The sequence below is a fragment of the Hippoglossus stenolepis genome, chromosome 1, assembly GCF_022539355.2.
Source record: "Hippoglossus stenolepis isolate QCI-W04-F060 chromosome 1, HSTE1.2, whole genome shotgun sequence".
Lineage (NCBI taxonomy): Eukaryota > Metazoa > Chordata > Actinopteri > Pleuronectiformes > Pleuronectidae > Hippoglossus > Hippoglossus stenolepis.
Window position 1 is genome coordinate 28794444 of NC_061483.1, and position 26241 is coordinate 28820684.

At 42.1% G+C, this 26241-nt stretch overlaps 1 protein-coding gene across 5 annotated transcripts in view; it reads right to left on the bottom strand.

Annotated features, from left to right (window-relative positions):
• The window catches only part of znf536 (zinc finger protein 536), a 216072-nt gene that overhangs the window by 38919 nt on the left and 150912 nt on the right, over positions 1–26241 (bottom strand). For all 5 annotated transcript variants that reach the window (XM_035157635.2, XM_035157645.2, XM_035157653.2 and 2 more), the window contains one exon: positions 24334–26115. In XM_035157635.2, the coding sequence (XP_035013526.1) occupies positions 24334–26115 (1782 nt within the window). The remainder of the gene's footprint in view (positions 1–24333; positions 26116–26241) is intronic.

Sequence of the window (26241 nt, forward strand, 5' to 3'; positions counted from 1 at the left end):
TATAAATGTCTGTTTATTCGATAGGGAGGAAGAAGAGAGACCCGGGAGAGATTGAGTCTGCTTGACCAAAGATGGATGAAGAAATCAATCTGTGCGTCTCTGCTTTCAAACAAATAAGACATGTATCGAGGCAAGTAGGGCTCTCTTCACACAAAAGCATGAACACATATGTCCTACATGCACTTGCAAGAACAGCAAAGCAGTTTAACAACTTAGTTCCACATTGTGGAATAAGACTTTTTTAACAGTTTTGTTTAAATCTAATTAAAAAAACACAACATTTGACAGTAAGTAATACAATCTAAATTAGAAACTAGTAAATCACTGGACCAATATTGAATGGGTCAGTTTAAGTATGGGTGTCGATGTATATATACACTAACAAATAACAAGAAGTCGTACAGCAGAAATGTAAAATCCTGTCTGTTTGAGGTCATTTTAAAACATTTTGATCGTAACTACATGTATCCCTCTGGGAGCACTTGCTGATTTGTATTTCAGCTTTTAAAAGGGAATGGACTTTGATAAGCTCTATGAAAAGTAGCCGGAGTCAGAGTTCCTTCTCTACGCTTCAGTCGTCCAATGAGAAGCTGTTTTACTTTCTGAACTATGTCGACTGCATAGACAGAATAGATGTTAACACCAAGGCTCCACACCAGGGGTGACAACCAGGCAGGTCGGTCCCTTTGTTCATTCCTTTGCTGTCGACAGTGTTCTAAAGACACGTTTAGAACACTTCCATGTGCTGCTTCTCAGATTCTTTAGTTTCTTTATCGTCTGCTCAGGACAATTTGACTCGGGACCATCTCCCGTTTTCCTAGAAAAATGTGACATTACTGGCTTACTCTGTTGATAGGTCAAAAGGGCATGCAATAGGTCAAGCTGATAGTGAGCGCCCTCCACTGGATCACAAGGCAAACTACTTCTGATGTTCTGAGGTGCATCTGGACTGTATACTTTGTATTTGAGCAGGTCATAGTTTAATATGACCTTTGATGTTCGAATTTCAAATACAAGTGACAGCTCTACTTCAAAAGTTAAAATAATACATATTGTTACCCAAATGTGACCACAGTCACACTGACATATTTAGAGTCAGAGATAGAATCCTTTTTTATTTTTTACCAGTGTGATATAATAGTGTCACCATTAAAAATCTTTCACAAAATAATACTGTCAACAGCTAAACCTCATGCCAACCAACTGACTTTCTTATATCGTAACATTTTAATGTGTCATGCTTTGTGGACGTGCTTCTCTGACTGCATATGAAACCTATCTGTCCATGTGGCTGGACGGCTGGTTATCACAGAGGGACAGCAATGAAGTCTGAAAGTGGATGATGAACAAGAGGAATAGAAACCCAGAGAGAGACAGATGCGTAAGTCTTAGAACGTGTGTGTGAGAGATTGTGTGTCAAAGTGCTGTGGCCGCCGTCAGTCGAGAGCCGCATCAAACAAACCAAGACACAATGATATCGACAGAATGTCAAGAACAACAGCAACTAACGGTGGAGTGTGTGTCCATGTGTGTTTGCCTGCACGGCTCGGTATGTGTGCAGCATCTTTACACCGGTGCGTCTTTGTGTGTTTATGTGTGTGTGTGTGCGCGTGCCTCGTCAAAAACAAAGGAATCCAAATACACAGTTGCGCATAAGCATAAATATCACTGGCTGTCAGTCAACTTCAAACAATGCAGCTGTAATCTCTGATAACATAAATACAAGCAGCTGCGGGAAGCCTGAAAAACTGCCACGGGAAAGAGCGCTGAGTGAACCTCGTCCTGTTCTGACCATTAAAGGCAACTTCACCACGTCTGCACTGAGACTGAAATCTGAGTGTGAAGTTGGAAGGCTGGTTGAGTTCCAGCTCAGCCTGCATCTCGTGCGGTCTGAGCTGATGAGAGTCAGTGGTCTGCGCGGCAGCCGGACATATAAACACCACAAGGACTCCAAATCCCAGAGGTCTGTGCCTATGCTCGGAATCTAACAGGGTTCTGCATGTCATCAATAATCCCAGTTGTCAGACCTCCCTGTCGACAAGGAGCAGATCTACATGTACACTCTCTCCCTCCCCCCCCACACACACACACACTTTGATCTCTCCCCAGTGGATATATTCTATTTCCTATTTCCGTCATCACCTGGTTCTGATTTAGAGGTCAGGAGAGGGAGTGCTGGATCAAGCCAGGCTAAATAGCTGTCACTCATATCACCAGCAGAGCTAACTAGCTGCCTCGCTGCTGAAATTTGTTTCAAACACCCCCTTCTTTTCTTCTCCAGCTCATTTCCCACCTATACTGAGTGTGTTCTTTCCTTAAAAAAAAAGAAAACAAAAAATTGTGACTGTTCAACAAATGTTAAGCTCTGCTCATAATTCACAGGCTGCATACTTGTGGCCACAAATGCCCTCTTTCTCAATAAATGGCTTTGACGAAAGAATCATTTGGTTGGAAACTAATCACGCTGCCCGGGAACATTTCTCAATGCTTTTCCAAAGAAGGGAGACAAATAAGCGCTTCGATGTATTAGTGAGGCAGGGACAATATCTGAGTTTCACCTCTAGATGGTGCTGATCTTTTAGATGTGCGACTCTGCCACGCGGTGTGTGCAAACAACCTGTGTGTGTTGTCGTGTTGCATTTTGAGCTCTGAGCCATGTGTGCACAGGAACACAGACATACATGTGTGAGAGTCATTCCGTGTCTCTGTTGTGTATGTGGGTGTATTATTTTTTTTTCCACAGGACAATAAAAACATTAATTTGCCCTGAAATCATTTCTGACGTAAATGTAGAGCAGTGCCCATTGGAACCCAGTAATGAAGCATGCGGCATCTCGCCGGCTCCTAATTTGACTAGTTAAATGACTCCATTACGTGTCTAACAGACAGAGGCAAATTTTTTCTGGTCAGTTGAGGCTCACTTACCCGCATCCTGATGTTGGGGAAATGTCTGTCTCTGGCTGGCTGACTGACTGACTGACTGGATCTGGCTCATTCTCCCTGCCTCCGACTTTTTTTTTTCTTATTTTAAATTATTTAAAAAAATGAAATGATGTTGTGAACATGTGAAGAGGCCAGGAAAAAGAAAGGAAAAATGCCCTTCTGATTTTTGCATGCGTTCCTGTGCCTCTTTGTGTTTATTTATTATAAGCCCCGAGATAATTTAATCAAACAATGAATTCATCAAAGTATGTTAAAGTGTGTGAGGAAAAAAAATATAAGATGTTTTTCACATTCGCCATCAAATTCTATTTTTTGATACCAATTTGTGTAATCATATGCTTGTCAACAGTGTTATTTGGCTTCTGACAAGAGACAGAGTGAGTGAGAGAAAGAGAGAGAGGAGAGAAGATTAAAATATATTGAATTATTAAAAGGACTACCTGCTGTCCATCACTGTCACTTAACACATGTAGAATGTAAAGTGCCTTCCCAGCAGCCACTGGGTGGACATCTGTTACCACACACACACACACACACACACATGAATATATACACACACAGATGCACGGAGTGACACCCCAAATTTCTATGTTCAAAGAAGAAAATAATTTATTTGTTTTGTTGTTGCTGAAAGCGATGACAATGGCACACACATTCCCATTTACATGCACACACAGTGCAGATCACCTGCCATCGTTACCCAATTCCCCTGAGACTGTGATAGTTGGACTAGTCTCTACTTGTCAAAATGAAAAGACCTTTTTTTTGTCATCCCTACAGCTGAGCGAGGTGAGTAGAACTTCCACTTCCTCACCCCCTTTAACATCACCCCAAACCCCGCAGCACTGCTGATTAGAGACCTGATATGACAACCAGTACTTTACCGACCGTTCCAACAACAGCCCTCGTAAAAAACTCTTTTCATCACAAGGGATTTTAATTTTGATGCATAATTAATTCTGCACATTCACAATAAAAGAAGCGTTACTGTTGCTACAATATTCTTACTGTATATAGATATGCATTTTTTATATTGAACATAAGGGGGGAAATTCAATGCCAAAATGTGCTTCTAGTAAAACATGATAAATTCATAGAGTTGGAAGTGGAGCCGATGGTGAGCACGAACAATGGAATCAATCTAGAGAAGAAATAGAACGGAATAGAGGGAGCAGACATTCACTTTAGTCATTTTAAAACCACTGTGTATCCAATAATATGAAACATTTTCCTCAGGGTGTGTTTGTGAGTCTGAATGTGTGACGTGTGTGTGTGTGTGCGAGTTTGTGATGTGAATGCCTGTATGTCTGTTAATCTTAATTACACCTGTGTGGATCATCCCTTATGTTCTTGATCTTACAATAAGAGACGACAACACACACACACACACACACACACACACACACACACACACACACACACACACACACGCTTTATATTGCCAGATTAGCACTGTCCATTCTGGTCCAATCTTCCATCACACTATGTACCGTACTAAGACATAAGACGTACACTGATTAGCTCTGGAAACATTCAACCTTATGAACCTTGGATTTGCAGCTTGGCACGTGCACACATGTCTGATGGTGTGTGCATGTGTGTGTTTGTGTGTGTGTGTTCCACGAAGCTTGACACGACGTCCTGCTGATTCTTCTGTTGGATGCGATGGGGTGATGAGTGACATGCCTGCATCGCTGATAGCAGTCTGTCTGAACAGATTCACGCCAAAGAGGCTGGTGTGTGTTGTGAGCTAGGAAATTGTGGTTCGCGCTGTGTGTGCGTAGGTCAATTGTAAAAAAAAAAAAAGGAAGAAAGCTTTGAAGTTGGTGATCTACACTAACTTAGACTCTCCTTCCAATCACATATTCGTCTTCTCCCCATTTGATTTTCTCTCTCTCGTTCTCTCTGCCCGCCCCCCACCCCCAGGCACACTGTGTGTCAATAATGCTACCAGCTGCTCCACTGCTGCTGCTCCGTGTGTGTGTGTGTGTGTGCACGCGTGAGACAGAGACACACAGACAGAGAGATAGAGAGAGAGAGAGAAGGAGAGACAGACAGAGAGAGAGAGAGAGAGAGAGGCCTAAATCTGGTGGACATAAAGGACTTAATGTGATAGGTAATTATGTAGTCTGATCTCACATACAGGATTTAAGAGCTAACTATACCAGCCGTCTCCTGGAGACACACATGATGATGTCTATAAATAACTGTCATATGACAGTAAGATAGACAGATAGATGGCTAAATAGATTGATAGACACAAGGATATATATACAGGCCTATTAGTCTATTGTCAGCACTTACATGTTATTATGTAGTGGCAAATAAAAAGTTGGCTAAACCATGATCCTACTTACAAGTATGTCAGTCGTCAGGTAGGTATAAAAAAATAGAACATCCCATGCTAATATATAATACTGCAGCTGTGTAATGCTTTTTTCAATATAAAATCAATCTGTAAATTCAATTTCTTTCAATTAATCATCTAGAATATTATAAAATGTAAAAAGTAATGTGAAAATGCCAATGAAGAGATGAAAGAGAAAAAAAGAGAAACATTTCCCACAAAGGAGCTGCCATCAGCAATGTCTGGGTATGTATGTTCATAAATGACTAATCAGTCGCTGTGATTACTTTTTCTGTCAAAATTAAAAATCATATAGTCTCAATTTTTTTTTACATTTAATCAATGCAAATTTGTGATGTGGAGTGAAAAGAAAAAAAAAAGAAATCTCATTTTTTCAGGGATCCTATCTGATTGTATGTTATAATTATATGTATTTTAATATTTAACAAAAAGTGAAATTTTGTTATTTTTCAGATATAAATTTACTACACACTCGTTTAGACAAGGACTGAAGAAAGACAGTAAGGAGAAGCAATGACAAAAGGAAGGAAATGAAGAGAATCAAGAAGAAAAATACTAAAGATTATGATGATGACAACAACATGGACCCTACTCAGATATACATAACAAATAATAAATATATATAAATAATAAAGTATACAAATATAATATATGAAAGCAGTCACTGGGGCAAGGGTTAAGATTAAGAAAAAGATGTTGGCCTCGTGAAGTGAAGGGGAGGTGAATTGTGTTCTTATTTTTCTCTTATTTAAACTGTTTGATTTCTTTGCTCTTCCTGATACCCATTTTCATTTCCTCGGCCACCCCCCCACTTGCCCCCCTCCAGTCTTCTCACTTCCTTTTCCTCCCTCCTCCTTCCTCCTTGTTCTGCAGTGCCGGGGCACCCCTGTCATTTGTGTGACTGTTGATCCTTGCAAAGAGGACAGATCAAATATTTCTCCTCCAGTGTATGAGGCTTTCTACTGGGGCCTCGCAGATATGATGATTAGGGCTGACGGACGAACGGGGGCCCCGGGTTTTGAAGTCTGTAACAGACAGCGGTGGCTTTGATAGCCCCCGCTCGTCTTGCACTAGATCACCAAAGACACCAGGCGAAAAAGAGAGGAGAAGAGGAGGAGGAGGGGGTTACGGAGCGGAGGGTGCAAAAGAAAGCGAGACCGAGCGGGGAACAAAAGCATCTGTAGAGTGGTCAGGGCTGGCGGCAGCAGCGGCAGCAGCCGTCAGAGGCTTTTTGAAGTTTACACATGGCCCTCCCCTCCATTTCTTTTCCTCTTTCCCCCCGTTCAACTCCTTCCTTCCCCCGAAAGTCTTCTGCTTCCCTTGTCCTTGAATGCCTTGCGCTGGCTTTTTTCTGTCCTTTTCTCTTTCCCACCCTTTGGTGACACCCCAGGTCAATACCCTAGATACCCTAGATGGGGCGAAACAAGCAAATGGCAGCTCAGTTTGACTGCCATGCTCCCGTTCCCTGGAGATTCCCAAAACCCATGTCGCTGCAAACATTACCCATCATCAGTTTGGTTCAAGGTGTTTCCCTTTGAGTAGAAAGAGCAAAGCGAGTTCATGTCTTGCGTTTGCAACCCTCCTATAACCCTACAAATCAGCCTGAGTGATCAATCAACACAAATGCAAAGCAAGTCCTCCAACCTAAACGACCATATACGTCATTTGTCCTCAGCCTCTAATAGAACACATAGGGGTGTTTCCAGTGTCCGCTCCTCTTCAGCGCCACATGATAAACACGCCACATATAAACTGAGATAAATCACTTTTCAAAAATAAATAACAGATATTTTTATGATGTTTCCAATATATGGAACGTTTGGTTAACTTTAGTTAATTGGAAAACATCTGTCTTCGTTGTTAAGCTTATGAACATTTTCTTTAGTTTATTATACAAAAGTTGATTATTGGTATAAAACAGAAAACCGAAAGGGATCTTCCATGTTAAAGACCAATGTCCTGCTGAGCCGCCCCGATCTCCTCCATGCAGACTGCAATATAACAATGTTAAATAACTTTGCTCCAGTCATACAGCCCAAGAGAGGGCTTTGTTACTTGAATGTAAACATGACATTATGGGACACTTGACACTGGCAATGTCTCACACATCCACCAGATTTTAGCTCACCGGTGATGAAACTAGGGATCGTAATAATCAGCTTGCACAAACGACTGAAGGGAGGTTTTTTATGGTCAGTCTCCCTAAATACATGTCAGAGGAAGAAAGGAGATTTTAAACAGCTTCAATCCCAAGAACAGCAGTGGGTTAGCCACAATAGTTTATTTTTAATTCTAGCTGAGATCCCAAAGTTTCAGAAGATATCAAATAGGTATATTTATAAGAAGTATTTTGTGGTCAAATTTGATGGACTTGGGTCGGGGGCCAAATAAAAACATGGATTATTAGGCTTAATTATTTCACTTTGTGTAAGCATGATATAGCTTTACATATAGAGTGGAGCCCACTGTATTGTCAATGCAGAAACTATGATGAACTATATACGATACTGTCAGGTTGAATGGAACCAGATGGTTCACAATCCTCATTATGAATGGTTGGGGTGGATGATGGGTCAACAAAGCATTTGATCCAGGAAAATGTGTCTCATTTCCATTTCCTACCAACAGTCAACTTTTTCTTTTTCAGCCATGGCTGTTCCTCAGGTTCTAGACTAAGTTTTACTTTGAAACCTGGTGATGAGGGTTACTTAACCTTCTACTTCCTTTTAACCCAAAATGCCACCTTCTTAATGTTTCCTCGGTATTCCGACCTAAACCAAACGCTTTCTAAAACACTTTAAACCGAACAAAAATACAGCGATGACAGAGCAGAGGACACTTATATGAATCCTTTTGTTTAAAGTAAATTTGCAACAGCTTCATGTCACATGTCATTATTGGTCATTCAGTTTGGAGGACTTCCTGGTTAAAACACTGAGGTGAGGGCAAGTGTCGCAGAGTCATAAGGTCACCAAGCTGACTCAGTAACGTTGAGGGGCGCGAGGGGCTCATGCTGATCTCAACTAAACTTTGGGCGAAAAGTCCTGGTTCCCTGTTTGTTTTCCTCTCTGACAGAGAGGCTACCTGTCACCGTCGTCCACCACACACAGCTCACCCGTCAGTTATGACAAGGCTTGATGGACGGAAACAGACAACCAATGCAGTCTGCCTTTGAAGCAACTTCAGGGAATATAAGAGGAGAAAACCTTTTGAAACAGGACACAGTGGACTGCACCAGCGTTAACTACGGTTTCATTCAATTTCACACAAAAAGTAAGCAAACTTTTATCCCATTTGTTCTCCACTCTGTACATTACAGTGTGTGCCGTGATACTAGTTGACACCCAACAGATGGCTTTTGTCAGGCCTGGAGAGCAAGAGTTAACCCAATCCCCTGCTCACCCTCCCTCGATCCCTCTCTTCTTTTTAAATGTCTCCCATATAAACAGATTTTGTTGCTGCTTAAAGTGGGCTCAAAATTAAAGCGTATCGTTTTACACACATATTGCATGCATATTACGGAGCCCCAGCTGGTGGCGGGCTGCTCTTAAGAGCCATATGATTAAGTTAGAGGTTGGGGTATCCGATAAGATTTGAGCTCTCTGCCTCTCTCGCTATCTCGCTGCCTATTTTACTGCAAACTTATTAAATGGAGGAAACGACATTATTTTTTCTCTGAGTGTATGTGTAATTATTGTCACACACCTGTGACTCCCTGCCATCCACGACAGGGTAGAAGAGAAGGGAAGGGAAGGAGGGATGATGAGGAGGGGGAGGTGGAACGAGGAGAAACGTCGTTGGAAACAGCGGGAGTCCTCGTTTCAGAAAAAAGGGAAGAGGATAAAGAGGAGAGGAAAAACAAGAGAGCTTGTTAATCAGGCACTTTCTGTCACTGGCTGAACACTGATATCCTAATGATTCACACCGAGATAGTGACATCATAAGGGGAAGTGATGGAGAGATGTAGAGAGAGAGGAAACAAGAGGGGGAAAGTGGTTGCAAATGAAGGAGGAGGAGATGACAGCCCCAGAATGGACAACTGGGTTTGCACAGACAAGATGACAGAAAGCGCAAAATATTAATAAAAAAAGAAGACATACACTGACTGGAAATGTCCCTCTGAATCTGTCATTACATTCCTAACAAACAGGCGCTTGTTTAATTTGAACAGAATGTTTCTCAAGGAGCGCTGTTGTGAAAGTTTTCCAGCCAAGTTTTATTCTGTCATATTTTTTTTCCCTCTCTCTTTCTCCTCTGCCGTTTCCCTCGGCAGACCACCCCGTCGAAGTCTACAGCATGTGATATGATCCTCAGAAGACAAAGGAAATTACCTATTAAGTGGGGGAGATGATCTTCCTTTAGGCGCACTCCAAAAAAGTGACTCACGATGTTGTAATTGTTTACCTTTGACTCGGCCCATGAGTCTCTCCTCCCATCTCTCCCTGTTCGGTTGTAACATAATATTTTGCGGTGCTGCTTTCAGAAGCCCAGCTCTCACTCTCCTCTTTTTTAGTATTTTCTTTTCTCTCTATCCGTTCTAACAGGACAGATGTCACCGCCCCAAACAGTCTGAGTCATGAACGCCTCCACAACCCTGAGTAACCCAAGGACATCAGGGAAGAGAGGACTGTAATTTTACATTTTAGACATTTGGCTGATGCTCTTAGTCATGGCAACTTGAGGGTTCAGTGTCTTGCTCAAGGACAAGCGGACAGGAGCGGTAATGTAATGAAATAAATCAAAAGGAGAGTTCTGTATGTATGTTGCCTCTGGTTATTATTCATCATAAGGAAAACACAATTGTAAAAGGAAAAATTACAATTTCAGGTAAAAATATTCAAAAAAAACATCACGATGACACACTATTGATTGTGTTGAGGACGATTTATCTCAGTGCACACAGGTGATAAAGTGTCTTCTGTGAACTGTGTTCCTGTGCAGTCATTCATCTGTGGTGTTCACTTTAAGTTGCTTGACGACACAGGTTGTATAACAGTTCCAGCAGATATTCAGGAACTTCTTTTATGAGTTCAACAGGATTCAAAAGGTTATTTGTCTGTACCGATGCCGTTCCCCCCAGATTAAGATTTTAAAAAAAAAGTGCTGGAAATAGCATCAGAGAGCGAGTGGGCTGCATGTGCTTTTTTGGGTGTAATGTTTTAATAGAAAGCAGATGGCTACAGATGCAGAGGCTGAACGCCGGTGATGACACATCTTTAATATTTTAGAGTGGTCTTTGCTGTAAATGTTGCAGCAGCTGTTTCCCAGTGCTGTAAATCTACAGTGTTTTTTAATTCTTTTTTTTTTTTTCTTTTGTGTATTTGTGTGCATGTGTGACTGACAGCTATTGGATTTACCGTAAATTACAGAAATGAATATGGAAAAGTGATGAAAAGGCAGCAAAAAGGGAGGGGTGGGCAGGGGGGGGTTGTGCATATATAGCTTTGTGTGTGTGTGAAAGTGTGTATGCACCCCGACTGTTTGCTGCTGAATCAATTCCTCCTCATTCTGAACCCCGCTGATTATTCTCTTATTTTAGTTTGCTAGAGGCGGCTCACACACTGTTGCCCTGCGAGTATAGGAACTGATATTCAAATGTAAAGTGATACTAAAATAATGAGATGGAGGGAGAGGAAGAGCAAGAAAAAGACTGACGGAGGAAGAAGGGAGGCAGGGAAGATAAATTTATATTTGTATTGTGTTTGCGTTGCGGCCGTTGGTTTAGTTTTAATGTCAGCGGCGAGGAGAGAAGGTTTTCGCCGATGCGTCTGAGTCGAGGTGATTGTCATCAATTCGCGTCTTGGCATTTAAACCACCCTCTTCAAATATGAGTATTTGAAATGCAAATACAGCTGAATATGCCCAGAGAAATTAAAAGACACACACAGGAGTGAAGATATAACTTTTTACTGGTTTTTATCTTCGCAGTTTGCATTGTCAAACACTCCCTTCTCCCTTTTTTTCTCTTTCCAGACAGAGAGAACGAAGGCGGATAATGTGGCTCACAGCAAAAATGGCATACTAAGTGATTATATATTTATTTGTCGTTATGTTCACTCGGCAGAGAGAAAGAGAAGAGACGGAGAGGTGCTGTTTTTATCTTGCCCTTGGCTTCACTGTTTGTGCCTCGCCGGGTGTGTTCGATTAGGTGCTTCTCTTTTTTCCTATTTCTTTTTTTTTTCTCACAAGACACAGCGAGAAAATATGATGCACATTTTTCCCCCTCTCTCCATCTCTCTGACACTACAGTTATTTAAACATCAATAGCCATGCGTCTTCTTTAGCACACATTCTTTCTCATATTGATATTTGTATATGATCATTACTTTTGGCCCTGCATGCTTTGTTATACTGCGTCAGCTTCAATAGGTGTAAGATCCAATACTGCAACCTCTGCATTCAAGCCCCCCCCCCCCAAAAAAAACCAATAGAATAGTTCGGCTCATTTTATTGTGTAAGTGAATCTACCATAAGAGCTAAGTTCAACATACAGAAGTCGGTGAAAACATAAAAAAAGGCCTGTAATTGCATTAAATTTTGATACCGTCCTGATTTTTCTTTCTAAACTTTTCATACTTGATGGGAATGAGGAGACAACCCCCTCCTAAAAAAAGCACTGCGCTGTGTTCAAGTCAACAGCCTGGAAGAAAGACGTGTTCTTCTAGAACTTTAGGTAAGCTGACGGCGCTCTTTCACAAAGAGATAAAAAAAAGAGTAGTTGTGCCTGCTTCCTCCCTCCTGATAAAGTTACAGAATATTTGATTTTTTCAAGCTTTATTTATTTAATTTGTCACATGATGAGAAGGAAGAGGAGGATGAGTGTGTGTGTGTGTTCGGTGATGGATTGATGTTGTTGATCACAGGATGGATTCATTTGTGAATCTTCAGCCTATACTGACTGCTCCCTGTGGTCATCAATGATGTAGAGATGTGTCTGCACATATTTGTGCATTAAAAAATATTATACAAAATTATTATTTTTCAATTATAGACAATATGATACCACTTCATACCAATGAGCCTTTCCATTTTTTACAACACTACATAAGGGGACAGAGGAAAGTTTATCAGAGAGAGAATGAGTGACGAGAAATGAGTCAGGGTGTGAGGAAGAGGAGGGGGGATACGACAACGGGAGGTGGGGGGTGACTACCTGCCGAGAGCCGGCATCCAAATGAGAACATAATAACAACATCAGAGAGTGAGGAGAGGGATTGTCTGCGAGATGACAACGGTATTAGACAGAAGTCAGATAATTAAGAAATGCACTTAGTGTTTTGTCAAAAGTGGCCGTCAGTGCTGGTGATGGCGTTTAGTTCTGTGTGTGTGTACGGGCTGTTGGGACCCTGCGCTCCATACTGTAGATAATGAGCCCGGAGGAAAAAAATGAAAGGATGAAGGGAGGAAGGAGAAAAAAGTAAACAGAGAGAAAATTAATTAATCAAATAATTCAAAAGTTGTGTTCTGTCCACACAAAGACGCCAAGTTCTTTTGGGCATTTCTGATGGAGCTGTCCAGTCAGGGAAAATGAGACACATCTTGGATAGGAGGCAAACAAGAGGGGTGGCAGAGGATGGGAGGGAGGAATGGATGGATAGAATGGAGTTAGGGGGAGAGAGGGTGGGCCACAGGAATAAACCCAGCTCCCATCTGATGAGCAGCTTGTCCATAATACTGAATCCCAATCTCTTGCCAAGTCTGCTTCCTGATACAGAAACACGATAAGTGCAGACTTTTTCTTCGTCTTCTTTTTTTTTGAAAAGACTCGTTCACCCTTCCTCCACACACCTCTCTTGCTTTTGGCACATCTAGCCGTTACTGTGGCTAATCAGGTGGCTGTTTTTGTTGCTTTGCCCCCCCACGACGTGAAAATCAAATTAAAGAAGTAGTGTGAGAGAGTGAGAAAAAAAGAAAAAAAAATGAGATGTATACATTCATCTCTTTTGTGGCCAAGAACTACCGGACAGATGATGAGGCCATCTTGAGATCGTTTGTCATCTGTCGGACAGCGGTGACCTTGCAACGAATGCCGACCATTGCTCTGATATCATCTTTTAGAGAAAGGGAAATAGATGCAAAGAGATAGAGGGCGACAGAGAGAGAGAGGGCTGTTGTTTTTGGTAATAAAGACAACATTTATGCCTTCCATTTGCGCTGCCAGTTAAAAGAGGCACAAACATGGAAATCCATTATGGAACGCTTCTTAAAAGTGTGACCAATCCTTGTTCAGTCAATTAGAGTCTGGAGACTGAGAATATGATGTTTGTCTGTTTAGCCCCCGACGCATACAGATCAGCCTGGATTTGATGATGGAAAGAGAGATTTTTTTTTCACACAGATAGACTGAGGGAGAAAAGGAAAACAGAGAGAAATGGATGGAGGGGCAGCGCAGCCAAGCTCTGCTTATCTCTTTTCTTCTCCTCTGCTTTCCTGCTATTTTTTTCCCTCCCCTCCCATATACAAAAGCATTAATGTGCGCAGCTATGTGCTTTGCCATTGTTCTGTGTTTAAAAGCTTAAAAAGGGGACGTTGTGTGTTTGTGTAACTGGCAGAGTTAGCAGTGCGCGGCCGTGTCCAAAAGCCCGTACTTAAAGTTGCTCAGCGCAAAAATAGGCCGCATAAAAGAGAGTGAAAGAAAAGCAGTTAATAAGAGTGGTTACCCCAGAATGAGCGGGGATGAGGTTTCACATTAAAAAGATTTATCTTAAAGTATGGTGCTAATCCCTCCAGTTTTAATCCCACACACACACACACACACACACACACACACACACACACACACACACACACACACACCCTCCCCTCACAGCACCCTTTTCATTCCTACCGAGACATAATAAAAAACTATAAACCATAAAGTTCTTACAATTTCTGGAAACTGGCAAATGCAGGGCGCCCTGATTTTACAAGGATTCCTGGCCAGTGAATCACAGAGCTCGGAGGACTCATCTCTCTCACAGCAGATTATTAAACGAAAGAGGAAGTCATGGGGTACAGCGGAGGGCAACAAGGACAAAGGGAAAAGGAAAGCGGGTAGAAGAGGAGTGCATGTTTGCTGTGACCTATTTGATGGTTATCATGATGGCAGAGGTTGTGGTGATAGGTGGCGGAGGGGTGTTTTCATGCTCTCTGTCACACTCGGCTGTGTCATACAAGCTGGATGGATGCCTCTTGTCCACTGCAAGCTGCTTGAACGAGGAAGCATATGGGTGTATGAGAACCTCAGCCCACTTCATGAATATTTGATCCATATTTCCTGTGTGTGTGTGTGTGTGTGTGAGAGAGAGAGAGAGAGAGAGAGAGAGAGAGAGAAAGGGAGGAAGGATATTTTTTCTCTCTCTAACTCTCTTTCACTTGTCATTGCAAAAACTCACAAGGCTTACTTTGTGGCATTCTAATCATAATTGCCAATCCTGAATACAAATCTCTCAGCGCTAAACACATTGAGTGAAATTGAAATGACAAAACGAAGCTCATATAACATTGTAATCAAAGATACATTCAGGGGGGAAAAAGATGAAGAAGAAGAAGAAAAAAAAAGTTGAGTCTTCTTCCGCAGCCAGTAAGAGATGAGGATCAGGGGCCAGTTATTAGCTGGGCCGACGAACAAAGAGCCCCAGTGTTGGAGGCCAGCTTAACGCTGAAGCAGTTACTGTACCTTTCAAAACTAATATGTAACCATATCTGTTTTAAAAGGACGATTCATATTACTGTGAATGCATGACAAAAGTTGTTCCCATCCCTGCAACTCAGGAAAGTGGAATCTCACTCGCAGCCCCCTCCCCTACACACACACACACACAAACACACAGGCACATACACACAAACACACACAAGCATTCAGTCGTGGGCCTGGCCTTTTCCTGAAAGCATCCAATTTAAAAAGATGGCAACATTAAATTTTTGCAATGATGTAAAACATCCTCAGCTTTTTGACAGGACAATGGTGCTTATTGTGCTGTATTGTAACTGTGGCAACTCCAAAGGTCAGCGTGGGTGTGTCCGTGCAGACAAGGGCGGCACAGAATGAAAATTGGGTTATATGTGATCAACTAAGTTATTAATCAGATTAAAATGGATTCCCTCTGCCTGCTGTTTAACCGGGCAGGAGGGGGAAATGGAGGGGGCTGAAGTAAAGACAGAGAGGAGGGAAAAAGAGGCAGAACAATAGTCCAGTGTTGACTCATGCGAGAGCAAAGAAAGTCATTGTTTCAGTAGCTGAAGTCACAGTGGCAGATGAGTTTCGATAAGGACCAGCTCTCAGAAACATGCCACTGCATGTAACCAGTTTGTCTGAGAGCATGTGCCCTTGCCATGGATGCCCCCTAGCTTCATCCAGGTAACCTCTCTAATCCTGATTAAATCACTGTAATTAGAACAAGCGGCGTTCCTCCACCCCCATATTTCCCTAATAAAACAATGCAGCAGTTTAAATCCGGTCGCTGGGATTTGCAACGCAACAATGCAGTTTATATCCATCTCTGCCGAGGAATTAAGTGTATTTTCTAACTGCTAATGTTATAATGTTGCCAGCTTATTTGTCTCGATGCTCGCTATTCTTATTCTTATTCCCCCTGCGGTTTGTGTTCTCTCTCTCCCGTTCTCTTTTTTTCCACGCACAACTTTGTTTATTTGAGTCTTATTTATTTGTTTCTTGGCTCTTTTTGATGTTTAAATCAAACATGTTTTTAGCGAGTGGTCGGGATCATCCTTCACTACAGGAAATAATGCAAGTTATTTGTCCTTAATTGCCACAGAGCTTTTCAAACACGCCAACTCGCTGCCTATGTGTCTATACTTGTGTATATTTTTTTGTTTTTATTAGTATCACGGCATGCATCCATTGATGTGGAATAACAGAGGAAATAAAAGTTGACATAGTTTCTTTTTTTTCTCTTCCCCCCCAACCCACGGTTTCCTTCTCCCCCTGCCTTGCTCTCTGTTGTTTTTTATATATCTGTGTTCTTCCTTGAAGTTCCTGCAGCATTGTCTCATTATGTGTCGACTAGCTGTGTAAGTGTAGTTATTATGCCTGCGTGTCTTGCCTGGCAGTTCTCTCTCTCTCCCCTCTCTCTCTCTCTCTCTCTCTCTCTCTCTCTCTGTTGTCTCTCTCTCGCGCTCCCTCGGAGGATGAGGAGCTTTATGAGTACAACTCCTCTGAGGCGCCCTCTTCACATCTCCAGGGCGCCTGGGGAAGGGAACGTTGCATTCTTAAGAGGAGGAACTCAAACTGAACAAAGTCTACAGGAGTCTGGGAAGAAAAGAAACAAACAGCAAACTAACGAGATGGGAGGCAGAGATCATGTCAAATATATTGGGTTGGAAGGCCAATTTATAACCCATTGTTTCATGTTTTGCAATATCGAATACAATTCGCAATAACATGTTTATAAGTGCACAGCGGGGGAAAGGGTTACAGACTTGCTTATACTGTACACTTAAAAGCACCTGATTTTCACATGAACACACGCACACACACAACACACACACACACAAACACACACTGGTCTGCAGCTCCCTGTAACCTCCACACTCCCACGCTGTCTTCACTCCTGTTTCTACAATAATGAATAGAATAATTGTCATGTAACTTTGCAATCATCCAGCATTCGTCTCCATTTCCTTATCAAGGGCAACTCGATACTGCCCCTCATTCACTGTACTTCACTTCCAGGAAACGTGATGTGGCCAGCATCAACGGTGTTATTAGTGAAGATGGCTGAGAGAGAGGATCATGGGAAGAATATGAAGCCTTTTCAAAAAGGACCTTTCAGCAGGCGCAGCAGCTGATATCTGGGGAATTAGTGAGGGGGAAAATATTTTTAGAGCTATCACATCTGCCGCGGAGAAAAGAAAGGCTGTGAGAGTGAGCAACAGGTACCATCCTCAGGGCTTGACAGCAGCTATTACACTTAATTGCTCTTTGAAAATGACACTATTTGCACTTTTAGGTGACAAGGTGATAATTCACCTCTGCAAGTTAAGCTGGTAATATTGTTGCACATGTGAAACAGCACCTCGACCTCACCAGCCTTCAGAGCTGTCGTCTCGGCATTGGCGGAGGCATACAGTGAGAGCGAGGGGTGAGGTGTATCACCAACAGTGGTCCTCTTCTTCTCAGATACAGACAGACAGACAGACAGACAGACAGACAGGCAGACAGACGTCTTAATCACTGGAAGAGCACATGCCCTCCAGCAGAGTGAGAGAAGTAAAAAAAAAGGGAGGATCCAAGAGTGTGGGAAAGTGAAAGGCAGAGATCTCAGAAGGAGGGAGGAGTGCTAGTGGACTCGCTTTGGTCTGAACAGAGACATCACTCGCTTCACTGCGCAGGAAGTCAGATATTGGTCAAACCTTGGTTGAAGTTTTAATCAGGTTAAGATGTTTACTTGAACCTTTGCAACCCTGCAATTGAATCTGCTGCGAATAAACGACTTAACTGAACAGTCTGGTGCAGTGACACGACCACGAGTTTGAGCTCTGACAGCGACACTCTGTGACCCAAAACTGTGACGACAGAGGGGGAGAAGGGAGGATTTCTCAAAGGATGTTTTGGGGGTTTTATTTTTTTAGATCTGGGGATGTGGCATAATTTCTTTAAGATTTCAGTACTTTTTTTCTACTTGTGTTACTTTTAAACTATTGTTTGGCATTTGTCAAGATATTGCATTCTGGCTTTTTATTATTAAATTATAATAAAGCTTTAAACAGAGATCTCCACTTTGACTTAAGGTGTTTGGAAGAGAAAACCAATGTAATTATTATCCAATATGTCTGTTCAGAATATCAACAAATCACTGTTTCAAATCTGACCTGCCATATTTGCCATATCAACTGAGAAACACTGCTCTTTGCATGGGGCTCACCACAAGACCGTTCTCAGGGAGGACTGATTCAACTTATTGAACCTATTGTAGATTTGACAATAAGATTTGACAGTGTGCAACAACAGATTTTCTGTTTTCAAAGATACAACACATATAGATATACAGTAAATACAGTGTATGTCCTTGCTGTTATTTGATGTAGTGCTGTATTGTAGAACTATCTACACTGAACATAGGAAGGGGACGGAATAATCCGGTTACATTTTTTTTTAATCTGACAGTCCCTGTGTACCTTATCGAAATAAACTTTGCTGGTTAAATGATGAGGGCAACTCTTAAATTAATTTTTTCTAGTCTCCTCAATGTAGATTTCTTGTAAATTAGACCATAAGCGCCACCTGCTCCCACTAGGTCTCTCAGGTGCCACCTTTCTGAACCTGCAGACCTGCTTTTAAGTGTTCAGAATAATCACCACTATGCAGGTAAACACTGGAGCGTCTGGGAGCAAAGGGAACCCAAGCCCTCTTTCACTCGTCAAAGCATTTTGTGAGAATATTTATGTGTGTGCCTACGAGTTTGCTAGACCAGATGAGGACAGCATTATTGGCAATTGCCAGTTTCTGCATTATCACCAGTTTTAAAATGTGTGTGTGTATGTGTGTGTGAGAGAGAGAGAGAGAGAAAGAGACAGACAGAGAGCTTATATCGGAAACTGAGAGCAGATATAAAAGGTTGGTGGCATAAGTGATGGTCAGTGTCAGTAACCCTGTTGGCAGCTGAAGGCGTTCTACGTCTGGGAATTTCTCTTTGTATAAATGTACAAACACAGCTCAAGAATAGATCCGTCCTCTGAGTTACAGCAAAAAGGACCTAAGTTGGAGTCCGATGGCCAGCTGAGGTCTGTCTTCTGGAGTCTGCGTGTTGCAGGTGATCCTCATGGGTTTTTGTGGTTTTAAGCGGGTGCCCCAGTTTCCACTCAAATTGCCAGTAAGGACTATACACTACATCTGCCCCACTGTTCATCGTTTAGTTTTTTAAATATACATATTTCTTGTGCAAAAACAAAATTATTTTTCAAGATTTTACTTTGTTTTTAATGTATTGTAATTGTGTCAAAAGTGGGACGTAACAAATAAAATCAAATATACTATCATTTTAATTTGTGTGTACCAATAAACAGGCAATTTTGGTTACGGTATCTGTGCTAGCGGCATAAGTGCATTAAGTAGCATGTGTGTGTGTTTGTGGGAAGCTTCATTTGTTATGCCTACCTTTCTTCCACTTAAACCAGAAAAAGTGAAAATTACACCAGTAATGCCAACTGTGATCCACTACATCTGTGCTTCACAGCGAGCCCACCAATCCCACCATATGTCTTTAATTATCATCATTGCTGTACAGAACCTGTTTCACACACACAAACACACACACACATACTCAAACACATATCTTTGCGGGGACCGACAATTTACTTATACATTCCCTCACCCTTTACTCTAGCCCTTACCTAAACCTCATTCTAGCCATGATCCTAAAAGCAAGTCTCAATCCTCAAACACACATTTAACTGGTGGGATCCAGCACAGTATAGTGGGCTCCCCCGAGCATACAGGTGTATATGTGTGTCTGTTGTATGCATGTCATAGCTCTGTACATTTCCTGCACAATGTTCTGACACGAAAGTCGGGATTCATGGGATCAAACTCCTCACAGTGACGACAGTTCTGCATTTGAGATGAAAACCAAACTGATCAACAGCATGAGTCCATCATCGAACACACACACACACACACACACACACACACACACACACACACACACACACACACACACACACACACACACACACACACACACTAGCAGAACAGTGTTGTGGGACAAAAAGGTTACTGACACCACATCAAGGCTACACAGGGGAAACTTATTAATTAACTCATTATTTACATTTAATATGTGCAGGGTTTTACATTTACGGCACAAGCAAATGGCAACATTAAGTCTAAAATGGCTGCTTCTTATCTGCAGCAGGGGGAAGAGGCCATTATGTGACTCATTATGAATTGTGATATCTGAATGTCAATCATCCTTCCAGTGTCCCTACTTCAACCTACTAGTTTTTGGAGTTATTTTGTTATAAACTTGTTGTAAGATTGGTGCATTATTCTTGCATAAGAAAAATACCTTCTCTTTTTTAACTTTACAATAAAGCCCAATTTATGCTCATTATACATTGTAATTAAATGAGAATAATTTATTTAAACTGATATTTTTACACATTTAAATATTTTAGCGTTGTGTTGTAGCATAATTAATATTTCTGACAGTAAAAACAAAACTAGCACAGTGACCATATGAAATGTTTAATATAAATTTACACCATAGCATACAAATTCTAGTAGTTACATGGTGACAATGAGGCATGTCTGTTCGTCCTCTCAAGTCAACAAAAACAACTCTTCTCAGTGTCATCTCCTGTGTGTACATGAGGTGACTCTGAGAGTTTTCATCTGCAACAACAAACACCAATAAACAACCGCACTTTGAGGAGAACTATAGAGCACGGTGTGAGAGTACTTGTAAATTGGGAGTGATGGGTCTAATTGATGTGAGAATATACAGCGTTACCCTCTCTTCTTTCTCTCTCCTGCCCACCAACTCTCTGTTTGTGTAGCCTACTTCTCAAATTGCAAGAGGTGCTCAGCCATGAGTAGATTTCTCTGCATGCTAATCCAAGTCCTACAGTTCTCTCAACACCTCTCCAGCTTGTCAATCGCAACCTTCTGAAGCTCTGGTCTACATTAAACATATTAAATGAACGAGGGGTTTGAGGTAATGTAAGTAATACGATGTGAGTAGCAACGTTCGTGAGCAGTCATGGCATGTACAGCACTGTTTGAATAATGTAATACCTCATGTTGGATAATGCACGGCTATGGATAGGTCTGCACTGCATCCAAGTATTGATTGTGTTAAGCACATCTACAGTACAGCAAATGGTGCGGGTTCATATCAGTCTTTGAACAGAATGTCGGACCTCAGTAACCAGATACCTTGTCTGATTACAGAGACCTCAGGGCCACTGCTGCTGTTAATGACATTTATTGATAAATACTGGGGCAATTTAGGGAGGAGTGGTTTAATACAAAAAATGTGTGAATATGTGTGTGTGGATTGCCTTGATGTGTGTATTTGTCATATGTCAAGGTGCAAGTAGATTCATGTGCACCGCACCCCTGTTTCCTATGGGCATACAAATGAAGAGACGGCCACTCCAGACGTGCGGTGCGTGCCCTACAACAGGTCCCATAGATTCAGAGGAGAATTTCGATATTAATGATTTATGCTGTATTTGCATACAAACCTAATGCAAACCCACTCCAGATAATCACATTTTGCCAGGTCTGAATTGAGTTTTAGGGACATCTCTGCCACCCCCACCTTCTCCACCAACACAAAGGGGTTTACAAGTGGACACATAAAAAGAGACTGCAATAGTGCATTTTCCTATGAAACAAGTGCGCCCATTATTTTCTTCATGTTATATCTGTAGCACGTGTGGCAAATCTAGTAGCTGTCACAATAGTGATAGTATGTCATAAACAGTAGTGGTAGAAGCAAATTCACCAAAGAACTGAACTTTAGCACAGTTTTGAGATAATTCATTTTTATATCTTCTTCTATGTTCTCAACTATTTCTTTAGCCAGGTATTATAATTCTTGTTGATTAAAATTCTGCTTAAAAAAACCCAATGATCATTTGATAAAATAGCAGGCCAAGTTTTAGAATAGGCTAATTCACAAAATGGCTTCACCTTGGCCAGCTAATGCTTTATTATTATTAAATAATTAATATTATACATTTTAATATAACAATTTAAAATACATTGTGATGTTATTTATTATTTGCTTGATTGATTTTAATAAAGAATTTAAAATACATTCCAATACTGCACAAAATGTCAGTTTTAGCACCAAGAGAGGAAGTCGTTTTATGTACTTTTTGTATGTATAGGGCATTGGTATTCGTATCAGCATCAGCAAAAGAAACTGTGCAGTATCAGTTGCAGTCGTATCAATAAGTAGTAATACCATATACAGCCATTGCTGTTGTAGAAACAGTCGAAGTAGAGCTGTTTTTAGTCATAATTATAGTCATCATATATAATATCAGTACTTGTGGCTGCAGGGGAGAGACTGTAATAGTAGTAAACATACTGTTAAGTATTGATATAGGTTTACAGGCAGTCTTTAGCATGTGGTACATATATTCACACTCATTGGCATCCAAGAGCCCCCATTCTGGTTCACGGTAAATTCAGCTTGCTCGTTACTACAAAGATATGAAATGCATAAAGCCTGTTAAATCAGTAAGATTGCCTGGAAGAGTTTTGCTGTATAAGATACAGTGTCGTATCATCTGATGCATATATATCACTGTAACAGTGCACACAGGTAGATGATGGCTGGGATGGTAGTAGAGTTCGGCAGCACAAGTCACACAAGGTCATACTAAGTACAACAACTCACAGGTCTTGATTTAACTCGTGTTGCCAATAATCTTTTATATATTTCTATGCTGGCTCAAGTGCCATCAGAAATATGGATGGTAGATATCTATTACCAGGAAGTTGAATTCATAACAGTGAATGGCTGACTCAGGTTAGGACAAACTAACATGTAAGAGAAGCTTTTGCTCCATTGAGAAAGCCTTCTATGTTTGGGTTGTGTTTTCCTAATTGCAAATCAATCTGCCCACATTACATAGGTTCCTTTCACAAGCTTTCTTATTAGACAGTAAGTAGGGCATTCCCACACAACGACATAAATTAAACGTACAATATATACTGTGTTTATACATCAATCTTTTATCATAAAAATGCTTTCACAATGTCATTATCTGCAGAGAGCCTGGTTCCATCACAGCAGGTGATATTTTGTCAGATGGAAAGGTCAGACGAACACATGCAGCTGCACTACTTCATTATCAAAGAGGTCACTATCACTATGGGTTAATGCATCTTTTACTGAATTCTCATAAATGTGTGCCCGTAAAAACATGAGCTCTCCATGTGATTGGAAAATTGCATTAAATTCTTTTGTTGGACACAAAAGAAAACAATTATGTCTGTAAACTGTATTCGGACATAATAATAATAATAATAATAATAATAATAATAATAATAATAATAATAATAATAATAAAAAAGATTAAAACATTTAGTTCTCAATTAAATCACCAGGCATCAAGCGGGGAGAGAGACAATGGGTAAATGTGGTAAATTGATTGAGGTACAGGAGCCACAACTTACTGTGTCTTGCACTTGCACTTGCACAATTAATTATTTATATTATTATTTGTTAGCTTCCACTTCCAAAAAATGCAAATGTCTTAATTTCCAGTCTGAAGGAGTTGTTACTGATTGGATCTCAGTCTCTGCCAAAGCTAAACCACCTTTCTGCATTTTCTGTCTCTGCAGTTTGTATAGCATCAATGTTTCAAAGCTCAACACAAACTTCTAGTTTTTATTTTCTTCTTATATAGACACCGTTAGCAGCTACCCCTAAGCAGCAAAAGAACAATGTAAAAATAGAAAAAAAAGAAAATGGACTTCCTTCTTCAGTCTCAAGGAGCGGCTATAACCTTAGCAGAATCATGAAAGTTGACAGTTCATTTTTCACAGGGTCATAGATCGACGAGTCTTATAAAGTAATGGGCTTTTGGGAGCCAGCTTTATGAGAGCTAAGATAGTTAAGAGACATGTGGAGGAGATGGCATGGGGAGCTGAGGTCCTGCTCTGACTCATCCAGGGTTATTCCCTCCATGCTGTGGGGTGGGAGGGAGGTGCTGCACTCCCAGTAATATAAACGTGTAATAAAGATTAATCTGTTGCTAGTCGCCAGGCTGATAGCTTCTAAACTTGCTTGAAATAAGACTAAAATCACTTCAGAGCCAATCTGGAGACCTTTAGTGAGTGTCTGAGATTCCTTCGTGGGTGTCAGGAAAGGAAAACATATATGTTTGTCTTTCGTGTTTAGTGTTTATGTGTATGCAGTGGTGGGAAAACTGGAGTCGAGTTTCAAACATGTGTGGCTATTTATGCGTGGGGTTTTCTGCTGGTAAAGGTGTCTGTGAATAAGTGTGTGGGTGTGAGCTTTACAGCAGTTACAGTGTCTGTAGGGGTTTAACACACTCACCAGGTGCATCTGGCCTCTTCATGCCCCCTGTGGATGCTCCTCCTGCTCCGCCACCAAGGCCATTGAATGCGGGGATGTTGTCATTGCTGTAGGCTCTGAGGACAGACAGCATGTTCATCTGCTGCTCTAGGTGGGTCTGCTGCTCAGCCTTCAACAGTCCTGGAGGGCCTCCGGGAGACAGGAGGCCCAAGCCTTGCTGCCACTGCTTCTCCAGTGGCAAAGCTTGGTTTTGTGGTTGGGGAACCAGAGAAAGTGCCGTCATTGTGGATGAAGAGGCTGCCAAACCAGCTCCACTTCTTTGGGGCAAAGAGGAGTCGTCTTGGAAATGTTTGGGGTGGTTCCGGAGGTGGTTTGAGGCCGAACTTCCTTCTTCCTCTCTCTCCATGTCCATGTGCCCATCCTCATCTCTTTCCTCCTCCTCTTCAGCCACTCCTCCCTCTTCTTCCTCTTCCTCAGAGTGATTCTGTTGCTGCTGTCGCATGGGTGTGGATGAAGGGGTCTCACTGGCACTGTGCAACCTAGCCTTCACAACCTCATCATCTGATCCTATCTGGTCCTCTTCAGCACCTCCACGGGAGCTCCTCTCACCAATCTGGTCATCTCTGGCTGAGGAGGCTCCAAAAGCCTGGCTAGGCAGGTCAAGACATTGCTCTGGTGGGGCTATATACCCTTGAAGGGCCTGGTTTGCACTTGGTGATCCATCATACAAGCCACCAAACCTTCTGTAGAAGTCACTCTGGAAGGGGTTGTAGGGCTGGTCCAGGTGGTTGTTCCAGCCTCCCTGGTTTTTCTCTCCATCTCTGTTTCCATCTTTTTCAAGGGCCACACCAGAGGTCTTAGTGTTGGAAGAGTGAATAGTGGAGGTTGTGGGAGAAGTGTCTCCATGAAGCTCCTTGGCTGTGTCAGACCGCTGCAGTTGGGCCTTACCCATGTGGTTGGCCTGGAGGTGCAGAGCCATGAGCTCGATTGAGGAGGTGGAGAAGGAGCAGAAGAGGCAGCCATGCCATGCCACATTGTCATGGATGGTGACTGAGGAGCCTGGCAGAGATCCGGATGCAGACTCAGGCCGAACTGACACAGACAGATCAAGTGGTTCATACTGGGATCCAGGTTTCCCTGGGCGTGAGTTCTGTTTGGCGTCAGCCTTATCCTCTCTGTCCTGTTCAGCAGACATGGCTCGCTTGGCTTTGGGCTCGCCGTTATCATGGTAGAGCTGGGCCTGGAGCTGGACTGGACTCTGGTTGTCCTTCATATCCTTCTTCATGGAGCCAAGGACAAAGCTGTCCATGAAGGCCTGAAGAGAACCTTGAAAGTGGACTCCATTCCCCATCATACTTTGGTAAGCCCTGCTTAAGTCAGAGAAGCTGGCAGGACTATCTGTTGCTGTTGAGACAAGGGCGGACGGGGCATCAGCAGTCTTCATCTTCTCAGTTGAGGAGGCAGAGTCAAAACGGCGATCACCACGCTCACGATCTCTGTCATGTGGAGATATCATGCCAGCTGACGCCCACTGATGTGGCAGTAATGGACCTGCCCTGAAGTCGAGGTTGGGAGGCATTCCCTTGAAAACACTGCGGAGGACATCTGGTCGGGCAAAGATGCCGCCACCCGCTGTCTTTCCATGGTCCTCTTTGTGGTCGGAGGAAGGGGTGTGGCCAGAGGATGGGCCTGAGATGGTGGAACCATTTTGACGCTCACGGTGGTGGCGCTCCAGGTGGTACTTTAAGCTGGCAGACTGGGTGCCAGCATAGTCACAATGAGGGCACCGGTAAGGTTTCTCTCCTGAGAGGTCAAGAGAGAGACAGAGAAAGGGAAAGACAGAGAAAACAGTGAATAATTAACCTGATTATTAGATTGACTGGATATCAAAATCTATTTATTAGAGCAGGGAATGTGGACCCTAGGGTC